This window comes from Melospiza melodia, chromosome 3, assembly GCF_035770615.1.
Source record: "Melospiza melodia melodia isolate bMelMel2 chromosome 3, bMelMel2.pri, whole genome shotgun sequence".
NCBI lineage: Eukaryota > Metazoa > Chordata > Aves > Passeriformes > Passerellidae > Melospiza > Melospiza melodia.
Genome location: NC_086196.1, coordinates 33,059,330 through 33,077,877, shown reverse-complemented (window position 1 = coordinate 33,077,877; position 18,548 = coordinate 33,059,330). Strand labels below are relative to the sequence as shown.

Sequence of the window (18,548 nt, the reverse complement as noted above, 5' to 3'; positions counted from 1 at the left end):
AGCATGGGGCTGTGTTTTGGATTTGTGCTGTAAACAGTGTTGATAGTGCTGGGATGTTTTAGTTTCTGCTGAACAGGCTTGCACAGAGCCAAGGCCTTTTCTGCTTCTCAGCCCACTACAACAGTGAGGAAGCAGGGGATGCACACAAGGAGCTGGGAGGGGATTCAGCCAGGACAGCTGACCCCAACTACCACAGAGATATCCCATATTGTATGATGTCATGCTCACCATATGCAAAACTCGGAAAAGAAGAAGAAAGTAAGGAACATTTGGAGTGATGGTATTTGTCTTCCCAAGTAACGGTTACCTGTGATGGAGCCTGCTTTCCTTGAGATTGCTGAACACCTGACTGCCCATGGGAACTGGTGAAGAAATTCCTTGTTTTTCTTTGCTTGCATGCATGGCTCTTCCTCCACCAGTTCAACTGTGGAGGTTGAACTGCATAGGGTTTCTAACTTCTGCTCTTCTGATTCTTTGCCTGATCCCACTGGGAGGGAGTAAATGAGAGTTTGTGTGGGGCTGAGTTGCTTAAACCACAATGAAAGCTTACTAAGAATATGTGAGGAATTAACCAACATGTTGTATTAACAAGTTTCTTTTGGCAATAATGAGCAGTGCATAAGCAAGGACCTTTGTAGCCATGTTTCACTATTGGAGTCATGTATCACAGCTACTTCTCACACTGTAACCTTCTGTGCACACTGACTTTGTGGAAAACTGACTCTTGTTTATAGGCTTTGTTGGGTTACTCGTGTGTAATTAGTAATGTAAGGATGATTGGGGTTTGAAAATAGTTGGAAGCTGTGGAGTTAAAGAGTCTAGGCTCAAAAGAGCAAGTAGTTGGAGTAAGAATTGTTTCATCTCCTGAAGATAATTGACTGCATCTCCAGCCACAAAAATGAATGCTTTATTCTCTTGCCACAATTTTATTCTTTCTCTATAAGTTTCTCTTATTCTCTCTTATTCACTCTACTTGTGTGCCATACTTTGAATATATCATATTTTGTTATTATGCTTTTGTGAACTCATCATGGCTTGCAAGTGCTCTTCCTTTTTTTTTTTTTTCTTTCTTTTCTTTTTTTTTCATGGAGGGGAGTAAAGCTGCTGAAGAGGCAATATCTATGGAAAGGATTTATGGTTATGTCTTTTTCTGGAAGCAGACAGGGAAAGTTCAAGGTATTCCTAGGGACTTTTTAACAGCCATAATACATGCCACACAAAATATATTCTCAGACTAGGTTCCAGCAAAGGAACATGTCGCTGCTTTTCTTTGTGGCTGCTAAATAGCTTTTAAGTTTTCTAATCTTGTGGTAAGAAAGTAGTTCTGCTTTTTCCTGTCATGTGGACTGTGAGATTCTAAAGTTAGGTACATGGCAAAGTTTGTTCTGAAATGTCCTTTCTAAGCATGTTAATATTGTAACTGGTGACTAGATGGAATACTGATAGCTTAAAATAGTTAAAATAGTTCTTTTAAGATGTGATTACTGGTTTTCCTCTCCCAAGTAACAGGTAAACAACTGTCTCTTACTATGTTTGGAACTTATCCTCACACCTCATCTCCTTCCTCACTTTCTCACCTTGTGGATAGGACCTTGTGCCAAATGCAGTGATTCTACCACCTCTTCCTCATCTCCAGCTTGAATTAACTCCTGGCCAGTTTACAGCTAGTAATTCTTGCGCCAACGCTGTCGTTAAGCCCTTGTATAACGAATCCTGCAACATGCCAGGCTGTGTAATAATCGGCGATCTTGCTCGGTCTACCAATCTTAGCAATGTATCGTGGGTGCCCCGGGCCAGGTGTGCTTGCCGCGGGCAAGGTGTGCATGCCCCGGGCCAGGTGTGCATGCCCGGCCCAGGTGTGCCTGCCCCGGGCCAGGTGTGCATGCCCCGGGCCGGGTGTGCATGCCGCGGGCCGGGTGTGCATGCCGCGGGCCGGGTGTGCATGTCCCGGCCCAGGTGTGCCTGCCCCGGCCCAGGTGTGCATGCCCCGGGCCAGGTGTGCATGCCCCGGGCCGGGTGTGCATGCCCCGGGTCGGGTGAGCATGTCCCGGGCCGGGTGTGCATGCCCCGGGCCAGGTGTGCATGCCCCGGGCCGGGTGTGCATGCCCCGGGTCGGGTGAGCATGTCCCGGCCCAGGTGTGCCTGCCCCGGGCCAGGTGTGCATGCCGCGGGCCGGGTGTGCATGTCCCGGCCCAGGTGTGCGGCGCACCCCGCGGCCGGCAGGTTGCCATGGCACCGCGGCGAGCGCGGCGCTCTCCCGGCCCGTGCGGGCAGTCCCGGCGGCGGCTCCGGGCGCGGCCGCTCCTCGGGCCGGGCATGCTCAGTGCCGGCGGCCGGGCTGGCGCTGGCCCCGGTGCTCGCGGAGCCCGCGGGCGCTGCCACACGTGCGGCGGAGGCGCCGCTGCGGCCCCATGGGCAGCCGGGCGGCGGGCGGCGAGCAGCCCCCAGGTGCGAGGCGGGGGCTCCCCGTGTTCCTCCGCTCGGGCCGGGGTAGCGGCTCCCCCGCGGGCTGCGGCCGGGCCGGGCCGGGCCGGGCCGAGCGGGGAGCGGGCCGGGTCTCTCGGCGGGGCCGGGCCGGGAGCGCGGCGGGAGCTCTGGCCGCAGCCCAGCGCCTCCGGGCCGGGCTGAGGGGCGGCTGCCGGCACCCGCACCGCGGCCAGGTCTGCGCTCTGCGCGGGGTAAAAGGCAGCGCGGCTCGACTCCGATCTGAGAGCCGGGAGGGTACAAGTTTAGTGTGGGTTTTAATTTTCCAACCTGCTTCGTAAATTGTTCCTCTCTGTCAGCTTATAATAATTTGTTATAATTTTTATTTGGTATTTTTAGATGATGGCCTGTCAGAAGCAGTTGGTGAGGAATCGAGACGGCTTACCAGAGAACAGCTTTACACACTAGTTGCAGCAGCTTCTATAAATTTCAGTTCAATGATGTGCTACTCAATCCTGGGACCCTTTTTCCCTTCAGAGGTAAACACACAACTTAGCTACTCTCTACATTACTTTTTTGCATGGTGAAACTTTTAGAAATATCTTGACCTCCATGGAACATTTATGGCTGGCTATGAGCTCTGAGTTAAGACTTTTGAGTTGTGGGAAGTCAGTGACAGCAAGATGCTGCTGTAGCTGCAGTGCATAAAATGGTGACCTGGATCTTGTCCATGGATTAATCTTCCCTATGACTGCAGAGGAGGCAGCAAACTAATGAGATGCGATAGAAGTCAAAGTGGATTCTTGAAGAAGTGAAATAATTTTTTGCTCAGTGTTGCATAGAAGTTTTGTAGAACTGAGATTAAACTCTGCCAATGTCCTGACTTGTGTTTCTGTGTCCTAGCTTCTCAATGACTTTTTATTTATAGCTTCCTCTGTTAACTCATTCTGGGCCATCATTAATTGTGCTAACTTCCTGACCTAGGAAGGGGGAAAAAATAAAATCTCTGCTTATGTTGAATGAATACAACAAAGAAAAAGATGGTCATGGTGCCTTTGCAGCAGAAGTCCATTTCTCTAATGACCAAATTGTTACCAAGTATTTATAAAGAAATATTCTTTTTGTCTCAAGTATTTACAAAGAAATAGTATTTTTCTCTAAGTATGCCTGTGTACTGCTGGTGCCCAAGTGAGTGTATTTGGCCAGCTAAATAAGTAAAAAATTGTCTGGTGCTTGTTATGGGGTGGCATGTCACAGTGAAGATAACAGATCTCTCCATTTACTGCCCTCTCACTGTGCAAGGGATCAAAGTTCTGTAGCTAGTGCCCTTGCACACCAATTGAAGCCACCTTTATATAGTCTGACTGCCTGTTCATTCACTGACAAATTAACCTTGCTTTTCCCTTGATGACATATTAGGTGTGCAACATGTCTTTTAATTGTGTTGTTACCTTTTGAGCCCCTACTGCCTTTGAGAAAAGAAATTGCTTTCTAACTGCATTAATAGACAATTAAATAGATTTAAATATGCAAAGCATGAATGTTGTTCACCTCAAGAATTTGACTGAGTCTGTACACGGTTGTGATCTTTTTTTGCAGGCAGAAAAAAAAGGTGCCAGTAACACAGTTGTTGGCCTGATTTTTGGATGTTTTGCTTTGGTCAATTTCTTGACTTCTTTAATATTGGGAAATTATGTAAGTATAATTGGAGCTGTAACTTTTTTCTGTGGTGGCACAGGTTGGTACATGAAGGCAGTTCTGCAAGGCTGAGAAAAGAGACGTCTTTTCAGTAGTGCTACTGCAATTTTCTGTCTGCAGTAACTGGAGTCTGACCAGTCAGTCTGAGTGTGATCTAAGTCTTGTCAGTACTTTTCTGTCGTTCCTGAGAGTAGCATAGGGCAACAGACATGTAACTGTTTTGTTTCTCTAGTTAACTTTTCTGTTTGCTTTAGAGTAATCGGATCAATTCTGCTTCCTATGACCTCCTTTCTCCTACCCCCCCATTTTATTTGTGGCACTATATTTGGTTTGCCTTTGGCGACATTAAAGGTATTTTGTTTTTGTTTTGTTTCTTTCTTTAGTTAGCTGCACCTCTTCTTCTTTTCTGGTATGTTGTCTTTTTTTTTTTTTTTAACATTTTGCTCCTGTTATGATTTTCCGCTGCTTAACTCAGTTTAAACTTCATTCTGTATTAATATGAGAGAAATGTTTCCAGTTCTTGTAACTTGAGCTTTCCCACAGATTCAGGATTTTTCTCATGTTGAAGAAATCACAAATAAGTTATATAAATGTTTGTTTATGTGCTGCAGCACTGCTGTCTACGCAGTGTTTGCTAGGGCTGCTCAGGATCACTCCCTAAGCTGGGGCTGCTGCAGAGCAGCAGTTCATCATCCTCTCTGTCTTTGGGAAGCCTCTTTGTTGACCCTGTGGTGAGTGCTTTTGTCTGGTGCTGAGGTGGCTCATAAAGTGTCACATAAGTGCCATTACTTAAGTCCAAGTCTTGGTGCCTGTAGTGGTATTCACCTATGGCACAAGCCTCACCAGGTACTTTACAGGGGAGAGAGTGAATGTGCTGTCCTCACTGCAGACAGCTGAAGTGAGCATCAACAGACCTGGACAGTGCAGCAATCAGAGATCCTCAGGGTTTGGGTGAGACTCAGCAAAGTATGGGCTTTAGTAATAATGGCTGAAAGGCAGGGACTTTGTTCAGGCCTGAACAAAAGAAGGGCCTGAAACACCTACTGTCCTTAGGGGAAGTTGCAGTGTGGAATTAGAAGCTCAGCTGTACTTTGTTGCGGGATCGAGTTTCCTTTATGGATGCCTCCTGTCACCCTTCACTCTGGTGAGAGAGTCTGAAATGAAGAAAGGTGGGGTCCTTCCCTGGTAATTAATGGGGAGGCCTGAAAGTACCATACTTCCCATGCCCAAGCTTTGTGCTGTTAAGGGCTGTCTTAAATTTGCTTAAAAATCAGCTTGCATTGACTCTCACTAGCCAGATATATGATGGGTATTGCTGGCCTTGCCTCAGTCAGTGATAGTGCTGCAGGGGAGGTTTGGAAACAAACTTTCTGTTTGTTTATAATGAGGAATGCTGCTGTAACCTGCTGCTCTGCAGAAGCTGCAGCATGCGGCTGTGAAATAGTTGACTACAGCATTGTCTTACCTTTCTAAAACTGGGTTAAGTCACTTAACTGTTCAGAGTATTTTTAGGTTCATTATTGAATGAAGGCACACCAGCAGAAGCAGTGTTTCCCAATCTTTTAGTTACAGGGGCTATAAAGTTCCCATAATTTTTTTATTTCTTAACAGTAACTTATATGGGAAATTTTTGATGTTTCCTTGAAATACTGACATGTAAAAATGATATTTAATTTACAGCTTTCACAAATTGGAGCAAAATTCATGTTTGTGTCAGGGATGTTTGTTTCAGGATGTGTTACTATTCTGTTTGGGTAAGTAATTTCTGTTGCTTGGTTTTGTTGCATTTATCTTCTGATTATTTTCATCCATATGAAAAGATGGACACAAAATTAGAAACTCTTGGGCATCTTAGGTCATCTAACTTCTTGCATCTTTAATTTTTATTACCTCTTGTAAACCAGAATGAACAATTCTCCCTTTCACTAGGTTTCAGAGTCTGTTTACTACTTTGAAATTAGAGGAGCTAGGTTCTGTCTATTTAAGTAGTAGTTCGTAGACAGTGAGAAGCCTGTCAAAGGTGCAGCAACAAGAAAACTATTTCTGCATAATGTTTTAATTATTATTTCCTTAAAAATATTGGGCTTAAACGGGAAGCTTTGCCTGCCAGGTGGAGATGCTAAGTCACTAATTTTAGCAAAATAAATGTTTTATTATCAATTAAGGAATCTCTTATTAGTTAATTCTAACACATTGCATCAGACTTCTTGCACAGGTGCTTGGAAAAACTATGGAATGCAACAAAGGTGGCATTTGAGTTTTTCACAGGTTACAGTTTTCATGCTCTATTCACTGCCAAGTAAAGGGGAAAAGGAGAAAGCTGCCAGAAATAGTTTGGTAGAGTTTGAATAATTTCACTGATGTGGTTCAAAGATAAGTGGTAATAGAAAGCATTGAGTGTCTTGTAACTGTGTCTTTTAATGAGCAAGAAATGATGCTCTAGGGCCTTTAGTAGATGGCTTCTTCGGTCTTGAGAGAGATCCAATATATTGTTGGGATTTTTCTTTTCCAGAATACTTGACAAGGTGCCAAGTGGACCAATGTTCATCGGTTTCTGCTTTTTAGTAAGAGCAATGGATGCAATAAGCTTTGCAGCAGCAATTACAGCATCATTCTCAATCCTTGCAAAGGCATTTCCCACTAATATAGCTACTGTCCTGGTAAGTTCAGAAACTAGTGTTAGAGCTGAGTTCCAGCAATAAGACAAATTGCCAGTGGGCAGCCTAAAATCAGGAGAAAATTTGTTGTCTCGTATGCAGTCTTATTTGAAATCATCATGTAATGTTTTGTTTGTAATCTAGAATCAATCCTATAATAAGTTCAGACCTTAGCATAACTCTGGTTAGATATAAATTAAGCAGTATATATTAGTTACTTGTGCTTTGAAGACAGCTGACCATTAGTGGCAGTAGTTATCTCTTCAGTGAAAATCAAGACAAAGTACTAATAAAATACTAGTACCACTTTTAGTGACTGCTTCTACCTGGATAGTAAGGATCCACGTGAATTGATTAAAAATGATAAATTAATTCAAATGGTGTTGATTTAAATGACTGAAAGATGCAAAACTGAAACAATTTTGGTTTAATTTTTCTAATCTGTTGATAAAAGTTATGTATGAAAAGATAAGAGCTAGAATTTCTTGAAATTGGAGGGCAGTATTTCTGATCATCAACAATTCATTTCAAACAGATATATTACCCTTTTTCAGTTGGGGTTTTTAAAGTGTTAAAGAAAAGTTTTGTGTTTAATAAATACTGTTTTCTCTTTATTCTTCAATACATTCTGGTTTTCAGTTCAAAAATATTCTGTCAGGGTTAAATATTAATGAGTGAACAAATGTTGAGAAATTATTTAAGAATATTAAATAAAATTAGAAAAGTTTCTGCTTTTAATAATATTTTTGTTAAGCTATTTAATTACTTCTATAAATATATATCTATAAGAATATGTCTGTAACTCAAAAGAAACCTACTAAGTTGTATCAGCAGTGATTAGCTGACCTTTTCATTGGAGCAATTTATATATTTTAATCATGTTTTGGATTTATTCAGTCAATAAGGTTAAGGTTTCCTGTTTGCAAATTTTAAAACATAATTTAAAAATGTAAGTAAAGTAATGTTGACTTAAAGGGACTTAGTTACCCATTTTATAATCAGAATTAAAAAGAAATTCTGTTATGAGTGCACAGTAACCATAATGCGCAGCTGAAAATGATATGTGGTGGTGAAGGTCATCTCAAGACCAAAATCAGAAATGCTACTCAGCTGTGGCTTGGTACCTGCTTTTGTTTAAAATCTAGAAAGGGTGCTATAAAAAGACAGATGACTTCTAAATGTTTGTCTTCACCATATTGTGAACTCCAGTGTCTTGTTCTGCTTGAGAATAAAACCTCTTCATATTTATTCATGTAGATTTAGTGCCCTTAAATGGGCATGATGGAGAGCTCTTGTTACTGTGAGCTCTGAGGCAGGAGGCAGAAGAAAGAGCTGATTGTTTAAGCAAGGTGCATCCTAGGGTAAAATTGAGGCCTGAAGGAGGGGATGAGGCCTTTTTAGCCTTGTCTTCCTTGATAGTGCTAGATTGTGAAAATCAGTTTTCACCTCCTTCCCATTTTGGTACAAGTTTTCAGCCTTCCTTTTACTTGTTGGGTACCCTAGAGGGTATATGGGGAAGTTATTAAGTATAGGCCCACTAGCCTTGTTGGAGTGGGAAGTTGAGCATTTGTCAACTTGATCCCTCTGTGGAGGGAGGAGGTGTGGACTTCAGAACATAAGGAATCTCACTTCTCTTACAGTATCAGGTTTATCTTATCCTCTGATCTGTCCTACTGCAATGTCTCAGCTTCCCCCCCATGCCCTCCCCATTTCATTAACTTAGAAGGGCTAAATGATGTACAGCCCCAAATCATGTAAATTATTTGAACCAAAGTCTCACAAATCAAGTGTTTTTTATGGCTGGTAAGCAACAAAAGTGAAAGCATCATCTGGATACAGTGATGTTAATGGCCATACCTAGTTATTTTCTTTGCTAGGAAAGTAAAAGGTTGCAACCCTAGACTAATCTAGGATAAAGAACTTGGCTGTTGCTGACTCTGGCTGTTTTCAGGACATTTGACTACTCTGACTTGTATCAGTAAAACTAAAGATGAGAATTTTTCCCTGAAGTTGTCTTTCTGGGTTCTGGAAGTTACCAAAACTTTTACCTGTAAGCAGTTATTACCACCAGCTCTTCCTGGTGATCTAATCATTGATTAATCAATTGTTGACAGTGGTGACTATGACATTGTAGCACATGATGTATCTGTATTACTGTCCTTTTACAAATTAGCATCTTATAAAACATACCAGATTAATAAATTATATCCAAAACAATCTGAGCTGTCCCCATTGCAGTTTCATTATTTTTTCCTATCCCTAGGGAGTGAGTCCAAACAGTTGTTTATGGAGAGAAAGCTTTAACTTTGCACATATACTTCATGCCATGAGATAATGACCCATCTGAGTAGGTGTGTTTAGATCCTTTCCCTCAGGCTGGAGTGTAATGGCAGGTGGGAGAGGTGATCCCTTCAGCCTGAGGTGTCCTGTGAATGCTTTCTGCTACTGGAGCATTTGCCTTACATCAAGACTGATATCTGTTAGGTGACAGCAGAGTTGTGAATGCTGTACAGGAACCAGTACAGGTTCCCTGTAGAGAAGCAAAAGAGGTCATGGCTGTCAGGTACATAACTGTGGAATACCTTTTGCTATCCCACCCTGTGAACATCGCTACTAGCTCTTGTTCTGGCAATGCATTGTCTTGTTTTTCACTACCCTGGATATGTTGTACTGCTCCTCAGACACATGGCTTGCTTTGTATTGTTGCATTGTATTTTCTCAACATACTGACTTCATTTCTGCTTGCTTTTTCATGCTTTAGGGCAGCCTTGAGATTTTTTCAGGACTTGGACTGGTGCTGGGCCCACCTTTGGGTGGCTTTTTGTATCAATCATTTGGTTACGAGGTGCCTTTCATCGCGCTGGGATGCATAGTGCTGGCTCTGGTGCCTGTGAATATGTGCATATTGCCAAGATACGGTAAGCATCCTTCTGCTTGCTTCCTTCACTCACCTTAACCTCTCATGTACTTAGGTGTCTTTAAAAAAGTGTCGGCTTCTGGAGTCTGATCCAAGTCGGAGGGCAAAACTCCACTTGAATTAGCTTATCATCTTGATAAGGCCCATGTTTAATGATAACCTAAATTCATGAGATGGCCTGGAATTAACACAAATTCTCATGCTAATTTCTGCAAACAGTAGGAACTTTGTGTGGAAGTGAACTGATATATTTTTGTTTTCTTTTGTCTTAGATTTAGGGCTTGTAAAGGTTCAGTTGTGTCTGCTTCCTATAGGTTTGTCATTGCAGCTAGCTGAAGAAAAGCTGGAGACAGATTTTGCCTAAAACAGGAAAACTCAACATGTTTGAGGAGTTAACAGTGGAGAGGAAAACTAATTATAGGGAGGAAAAAAAAAGTGTTTATTTGTACTGGATCTGGATTTATTTTTGCAGGATCTGATAAACATGAAAGAATGTTAAAGTTAATAAAGGAGGGGTTTAATGAAGTGCTGGAGGTCATATAAATTTATTAAATTTTAGATGATCCTGTTTGGACAGAAAATTAGCTTCAAGATAAGTCCTCATGCAAGACTATAATTGTAAGGTTACAATTCTGTTATTCTTTTCTAGAGAAAAAAATGCTAGTAACTTTGAAATGCTTCTTTAATTTTGATTTTTTTTTATCCTTTAATACGAAAACCATGGAAAATAACGTCAAGTATATTGGCTTTTAGAAGAAACTTAAAATGATTAACCATGTGTTGCTACTGCTGATTTTCCCCCCTGACTTCCCCAAGCTCTGAAATTGTCATGATATCACTGCCAGTTTGGAAGTATGTTACATAAATGTTAGCTCTGAGCTGATGGATGCTAATGCTTGAACTTTCAGTTCTTTGTATACTTTGAGACCACATTCAGGTATTATAGGAGAAACACCATCAGGAATAGGGCCTGACTTAAAATTCCCACATAACCATGACATCTGTAAAAAGTTTCCTGGACTACAAATTGAACATGTTGGAGTTCAATTAGTTGTTTAAAAACTTGGATAGATCTCAACTGATGGATAGCAATCCTTCTCTCAAAGTATGTTTCTTTTATTAGATATGAATTGTTCATATATGTGTTCAAGTATCAAGCTGAGACATATCCATGAAGGTCTCATTGTATAACTGCTAGCAGAGAAGCAAATACTTTTTTCACATAATTGGAGTAATACATGCTTTAGTTCTTTTCAAGTTGGGGATTTGCAGTGCTGGAATCTAAATTGTATGCTTTTCTTCTTCATCTATTGAATTTTAGTTTTTACTATAAAAATGGTATAGCACGTAATAATCAACTATTGACTTTCATCTGTTGTGCAATAGGAGTAAGAAGACTAAAAAAGGGGAAATACTATTTATTTTCTAAAATAAGAAGATCAGTCATGAGCTTATGCCACTGAAAATAATGCAGTTTCCCCCCCTCTTCTATTGAAACAGATTCAACTCCTAGGAAGGAATCATTTTGGAAGCTCATTCTTCTGCCAAAAGTCCTAATACTCTGTCTCACTATATTTTCTCTAAGTGCATGCTTGGGTTTTTTTGATCCCACAATATCTCTATTTATCTTAAAGAAGGTAAGTCCTGCTAACATGCTGTGAAGTCTTGAGTTAATAAATATTGAGTAACTGGCTCTAAATGTAAATATCCTAAACAAAATTGAGCTTCATCCAATTAACACTGCTTTAGTTAACTGTTAGTTGTATGAATTCCAAATAACTTGATTTACACAGTACTGATAAGTCAATATCTATTGCACCATCTCTTCCTGCTGGGTCTTGGTAACTGAGAATGAGAAGTGTAAGGTCTTTTAAAATGGGCTTTCTCCACTTAAATGTCTTTCAACTGCAAAGTACTGTCTCTGAATAGGGCACAGAAACTGCTTTCGTAAAAAAGGTATTTTTTCTTCCTTCCTGAAATCAAATTCTTGAAAGCTGCTGCAACCACTGGCAATCTCTTGATGTGAACTCCTTTAAGATTCTGTTCCTAGACAAAATTAAGCAATGGTCTTTGAGTGCTTTATTTATGAATTGTTTTTCCAAGGGGTAATGTTTCACAGATGGCTGTGCTACTTTTTGTCTGCCTAATCTGTACTTGGAGTACTTGTTCAGGGTGGTGGGGACTTGATGCTGAGTTCTTTGGTCAGTGGAGATGTGAATGTACATCTTCCATCTCCCAGGAGGGATTTGAAATTATCCCACTGTAGATTCTGTGTGTTTCTATGGCTCTTCGGCTTTCCCTCTGCTCTGTGCACACAGATACTTGCTGTGAAAGGGCTGTGGCCCTCTTGGCAGGTATTCTAACCACTAAATTAGAGTTATTATCATGTGTTTGCATATGACAGGGAAACAGTGAATATTTATAGAGTCTATACCGTATGAAACATCTTGGAATACCTTGTAACTCTTAGTTAAGGCACTTATTTGAGAAACTAAGGTGCTTTTGATTCATTACATATTTTGTTTCAATGCAGAAATATGTGTCTGGATTAGGAAAACGTGGGCCTCAGTGTCAGCAAAAACCTCTTATTCTTTCCCATAAAAATCATCCTTTGGTTGAAAAGTTGGAACTGAGTTTTATGGCACTGCTTACTTCTAAGATGTGCTGATTAACAGTGGATGAATACAGTACTTATTTTTTTATGCAAATAAAACTCAAGATTTGAGAGGTAGAGACTAAATCCATTGAAATTGCAGTATCTGAAGTGTCTTCTTTCAAGTGTGTCAGATTGTAATGTTGGAATCCAGTGTGCTGGTGTAGGGGACTTAGCATGTTTCCTCCTGACATTATTTAGGCTTTACATGAGTACAGTTGTGTCAGGTGTCTCTACCACTCCACCATGCTTAAAAAGTATTGGTGAAAGCAATGAAACTGAAGCTTTGTGGATGATTTCAAATACATGAAAAACCTCTGCAGGGTATCAGTAAAATACTTAAATTGCACATTTCAGTATTTTGACTTTATGTATAATTCTTAGATCGTCCTTAATGAATGTGAATGTAGCATATATGGTTTGTCTTGGTTTTTGTTTTATTGATCTTCCTTGCCATAGTTCACGCTCCCAGCTGGTTATGTGGGCTTGGTGTTCCTTGGTTTGGCACTCTCGTACTCCCTGTCTTCTCCCCTCCTTGGACTCGTAAGCGACAAACTGCCGGTGAGTCCTCCCCTGCCGTGTGTGCAGCGTGACTAAAGCACAGTGGTGCACCTAAAACTGCCCTTTTGACAGCCAGTGCTAATTGATCAAGGAAACCTACGCTTTGAATACTATGCCTGAAGGACTGTGACAGTTTTCTGATGCTTTTTCCTGACACAAACTAGTAATGCCCTTTGTACCTGAGAATTACACAGAATCATAGAATGGCCTGGGTTGGAAGGAACTTACAGATCATCGTAAAATGATACAAGGTGTTTTTTATATTAAAGAAGACTAAGACCTAAAATACTTTGCTAATCAAGAAGGATCATTGCTCAGTATCCTGAAATCTCTGTACTAAGCCACTGCTGCCAGTGATTGCATCTGGGGTGAAGAAACAAGAATTTGTTGGTTTTTGATGTACATGACAAATTTCCAATTTAAAATTGTATAGCTTTTCCTTTTCTTACACAGTACATCAGGAAGTGGCTGCTGATATTTGGAGACTTAATGACAGCAGCGTGCCTTTTCATGCTAGGACCTGCTCCTGTACTGCACATTGAAAGGTACTGCCTCTACCTGAGCCTGTCTCATTATGTGATGTTTTCAACCATAGTCATGTATGTCCATAGGTCTGTAATTAGCAGCTCTGACCATGAAACAGATTTGGTTTTTAACTTCCACTTTTGACCATGAAACATGGTTGTTTTTTGATGTTGTAGCATGAGACTGAAGCTGTGAAATCATCTGAAAACAGAGATATTACAGCTTCATAAAATAGATCCTTTTCTTTTGCTTTTTAGTGTTACTTTGTTCATCGTAATGTGTGTGGTAGGAAGAATGTTGCTTTTTATTTTCCTTCCCTCACAGTTTTGTGGCATTTCCTGTTCAGCAAAACAAAGTTCTCATTTTGTCTTATTTTCCAGATTTTTCTGTTTCATCAATGTTTTTAAACCATAGGGTTTATTTGCATAGCTGTGCAGCAGTACTGATTTTACTTCTCTCTGTATATATCCTACTGAGAAAAGTGATAGGTTTTAGCTTTGTTTTCACTAGCAAAGACAATGTTTGTTGTACCTGAATGCTGTAATGTCATATTTCTCAAGTTAATTCACAGCAAAACACTGCTACATTAAACAAAACAACTACACAATCCTTTTGTCCTAGGTTAGATGCTGTGTTAAAGTAATAGGCTTGTTAATGCATAGAACTCCTCCTAGGTTGCTAATTTTTAAATATCAAAAATTTTCAGAATCCTTCACTTCTGCAACAAACCAAGTCTGGTGCTTGCACACAGGCATTGCTCAGTTAACCTCATCTGTATAACTCTTCCCTATATGCATGTCATAAAATGAACTGCATTTGATAAGAAAATATATAATTTGAGCACAAACTTTTCATATTCTTTTACAAAGTCTTTTTTCTAAAGTATAGAACTGGATTTTTCAAGTATTAGTATTGGCTTCAAGACACACAGTTTACTGATCAGTCAGGGAGAGCTGATACAACAGCCTTCAGTGAAATGGAGTCCTTACTGAAAAGACTCTTCAGCAGCTAACTTCTTGTAAATGCCTCTCTTTCAGTCAGCTGTGGATGTTTGTGCTAGTGTTGGTTTTGATTGGCTTTTCCCTTGGCATGAGTGCTATCCCAGTGTTTCCAGAGATCCTGCAATGTGCGTAGTAAGTAAATCAGTCCAACACTTCTTTCATGTTACTGACACTAGGAATCTGCAACTGTCTTTCAGGGGTGAATATGAAGTGTGGCTTTTTCCCCCCTTTTTTGAGGCAAAGGCAGATAGTAACACTTAAATGTTTCCACTACTCTATTGTCTTAGTTTTTTCTGACTGAGCACCCCAGTCATTATCCTCCCAATATAACTTTGTGAATGCATACTTCAGTAATGACCTAGAAGGGCCTTGATTTACTCTTATACTAATGTTCCTTTTGGAGCAAGTCTTTGCTTCTAAAAAGCCACCTGTCACAATTTCACACTTGCCATATGAAACGTGGGGAATTGGTGTGATGGTGTGATCTTAACTTGGGAGAAAACAGATGAAGAATGGCACTCCAATCCTTCAGAGGGACAGTAAAGAAGAAAGTACTGAGTAAACAAATTCTACTGTACACTTCTGCTTGTTGACTATTTATGTGGTGTGCAAATTAAAAGGAGGGGGAAAAGTCTATAGGGAGTCTATTTGTGTCTCAGTCTACAAACTGAGACGGTATGTATTGTACTATTCCAACTGGTCTGTCTTTCTGCAGTGAGAATGGATTTGAAGAAGGTCTGAGTCTTCTGGGACTGGTGTCTGGGCTCTTCAATGCCATGTGGTCCCTTGGGTAAGTGTACCCCTTTTTTTGTAAGCCATGAGAGTTCAGCTGTTCCACACTACTGCTGTTGTCATCTTATTGCAGGGGTTCCATACTGTTGTCTCCTTATCACAAAAGTTTCACACCTTCTTGGTGTTTCTCGTGGGCAGCTCCTCCAAGCACTGACTCTTTCTTCTTCTCAAAATAGCCAACTGAATCCAGTTCCCTTCTCAACCAGCCACCCCACTCTTTTATAGCACTCTGCTTCTCATTGGTTACAGCTGTGGCCTGTTAAAGTCAGGCCTGTTCCTAATCTTTGATAATTGGCCCAGCTGCAACTCCTTAGGGGTAAGATTACTTTCTACACTATCTTTATTTTCTTATATTCTATCCCCCTACATACTGCCACATGGAAACCTGGCTGTCGCTGTGTTGATCTTGGTTCAAAAGTTTCTTGCATGACCCGTGTATGGTAGGCATGTTACAGCTTTTTAGCCCCAAAAAGGTAAAACTTTTGTTCTGACAATCCTCTGAACTTGTCTTTCTGGAAACATGTTGCTCTGCATATCAAAAAAAATGCAGTGATTAAAGTGGATGTTTACTTGCACTTTTTTGTGGTCATTTTTCCTTTCACTAAAATATCTAATGCTCAATACAGAGAGATGTGGACTTTAATTTTTTACAAAACTAAGACCACCCAGGTGGAGTGAGTTAGATGTCTGCTCCTGACTAATTCTGTTTTCCTTTTTCCATTTTCCTGAGATAGCCTAAAGTAGAATCTTCTTTTTAAGCCACAGAAATTCTTTATGCTTGCATAGCTTAGCAGAGTGTGTCTGTAACTCTATATAGTCAGGGTCATCATCCCAGAAATAAGTGAAACATGCTACTGGCTGAGTGGCCCTTCAGAGCTGTCACTCAGTGGGAAGTGACAGAATGACCCTATTGGTAGTCACTTGCAGGCTATTTTTATCTGTCCTTGTAATCCTCTGTGGCTGCAGGTATGTTTCAGTGGCACAAATTTGCACCATTTTTCCCCAAGATCTAGCTGTCTAGCAGTCCTGTTTATTTGCTATAGGGTTTAGTACAGACACAGGTTTATTGTGCTATCAAGCCTGGTGTTATAATGTAACTTGCTTCCAGGAAGTCTCTCTAGTTTTACACACTCTCTAGTTTCGGTCATGAGAGACCATATAATGTAAGACCTTTCTAAAGAGACAGCAGCTGCATAACCTTTATAACCTGCATTTTTAGACAGGCATAAAGGTGCAGGGCAGTTAAACACAGCTGAACCTTTCAGTGAGCATGTCTGTCACATTGTGCCTCCCCACCTGCTTATATTTATCACACCTTTGTCTTGAAGTTTAGAAACTTTTTGTTTTGAGGCATGCGACTTTGAATTTCTCTTATGATAGAATTGATCAGCATAGATGTTTTCTTAGAGCATGTTCCTTAATTGGGTCTCTCTACTGAAAAAGACGGCATTCAGCTTTCTGGATGTGGATCCTGTTTCCAGATGAGGAGATAATTAGATTTACTGGGGCCTTGGCAAACAACAAATTCATACTTATTGTGCATTTTAGGAAAGTTAGGTCTGTGGAAGAAAATCTCTTTGTTGTCAAAGGTAAGAGTCTTTGAAGGAAGGCCACAAACCCCAATAAAACAGTTTTCTGAGAATATGGTATGTTACTCTTTATGTTTGGGATGCCAATACCTGATTTTGATTTGATGCAGGGCATTTGTAGGTCCAATTCTGGGAGGATTTCTAAATGAAGAACTAGGTTTCGAATGGGCTGCAGCCATCCAAGGAGGATGGCCACTGTTAAGTGTAAGTAATTACACGCTTTTTAATATCTGTTGCAGTTATGAGCTATTGTATAAGTTTGTTATAATTACTACAATTATAACTGGCTGTTTCCTCAAAGGGTCTTGCAACTGGAATATTTTATATCATTGAGGCAACAAGGAAAAGGTATGCTGAGATATTTATTCTTTATTTTGCTTGCAATCATATAAAGCAAACCTTTGAAATCTGTGCTTGCATTTTTTTCTCACTACCAACCTAATAATGAATTATAAGATGAGCAATAACAACATTGCTTAAATAATTTGTCTGTATGGTTTCCAAATCCCTACTGACCTAAACGGACAGCTAAACCAGGCAATGTCTATTCTATACAAGCAGCAAGACCATGGCATTAATGAGCAAACCCTCTGATGGTTCCTCCATCAGGAAAGTGTCTGTGAGCTGGAATTGTTTGTATGCTCACATGCAGAGAGCAGTGGTCAATGGCTCAATGTCCAGATACAGACCAGTGACGAGTCGTGTCCCTCAGGGGTCTGCCTTGGGACCAGTACTGTTTAGTATCCTCACCAACAACTAAAAGAAGGTAGATTCAGACTAGATATGAGGAAAAAAAAATTACAGTGAGGGTAGTGAATCACTGGACCAGGTTGCCCAGAGAGGTAGTGGATGCCTTATCCATGGAAACATTCAGGCCCAGGGTGGACATGGCTCTGAGCAACCTGGTCTAGTTTAAGATGTTGCTGCCCATGGCAGGGTATCTGGACTAGCTGACCTTTAAAGGTCCCTTTCAATCTGATCCACTGTATGATCATGGGAATGAACAGTGCATGGTTCTGTGCAGTAGTAGGGAAACCAGTGATCCATGTAGTTCTTTGCATGTTATGTGCTTCTTTGCATATTATGTTGATATCACATAGAAGTATCTAGAGAATATAAAAGCTGTGTTATCTCTTCTTTTCTTTTCCTTATGCGAACAGTTCCAGTTCCAGCCTGCAAAATCCTCCTGGTGATAATGAAGAAAGGACTCGTTTAATGGGCAATGAAATATAGCCAGGCATACTTTCAATTCTCTGTTTGCTGTTGTGGTTTAACCTAGTATTGAGGTGACTGGCCTTAACTGTGCTTCATTATTCTGGAGCTGGGACATGATCCCTTAGTGAACAACCAGTTGTGGTTTAATTGTAGAGGCATTACTGTTTTGAAACACTAAACACTGACTGCCTTTCTTTTGGAAGTTCTGCTAGATGATGAGTAACACTCAGCTGTCAGCCTATTTAATTGTGTTCCATGTACAGTGCACCACTGTATGTGAAAAAATGTGTTCTCAAATGTCTGGTTTCCACTCTTGTGCGTGCTGTATTTGCTACCATGATTTTCTGTACTTTTTTAAAGGAAATTCTTTATCTTGTAAAAACAGAATTTGAAATTATAAAGGACCAAGCACAATATTGTTTTCAATAAAGCAACTTTTCCCCTAAGTTTTGTACATTTTCTTAGACAACAAGAGTGTAAGATACTTCTTGTCTACCAGCACTTGTGTTATCTTGC

General features: G+C 40.5%; 1 protein-coding gene across 2 annotated transcripts; it reads left to right on the top strand.

Moving 5' to 3' along the window:
- Positions 1-2,376: 2,376 nt before the first annotated feature.
- On the top strand, positions 2,377-18,478 carry SLC18B1 (solute carrier family 18 member B1). 2 transcript variants are annotated; one of them, XM_063151204.1, is made up of 14 exons: positions 2,377-2,448; positions 2,824-2,963; positions 4,024-4,119; positions 5,803-5,876; positions 6,635-6,782; positions 9,541-9,697; positions 11,197-11,333; positions 12,809-12,910; positions 13,364-13,455; positions 14,473-14,568; positions 15,152-15,226; positions 16,928-17,021; positions 17,119-17,165; positions 17,978-18,478. In XM_063151204.1, exons 1-14 carry the CDS (start codon positions 2,412-2,414, stop codon positions 18,048-18,050), a joined length of 1,368 nt encoding a protein of 455 aa, XP_063007274.1. In that variant the 5' UTR covers positions 2,377-2,411; the 3' UTR covers positions 18,051-18,478. The 2 variants fall into 2 exon arrangements, with proteins under 2 accessions (XP_063007274.1, XP_063007275.1); XM_063151205.1 differs by lacking the exon at positions 17,119-17,165.
- Positions 18,479-18,548: the final 70 nt, after the last annotated feature.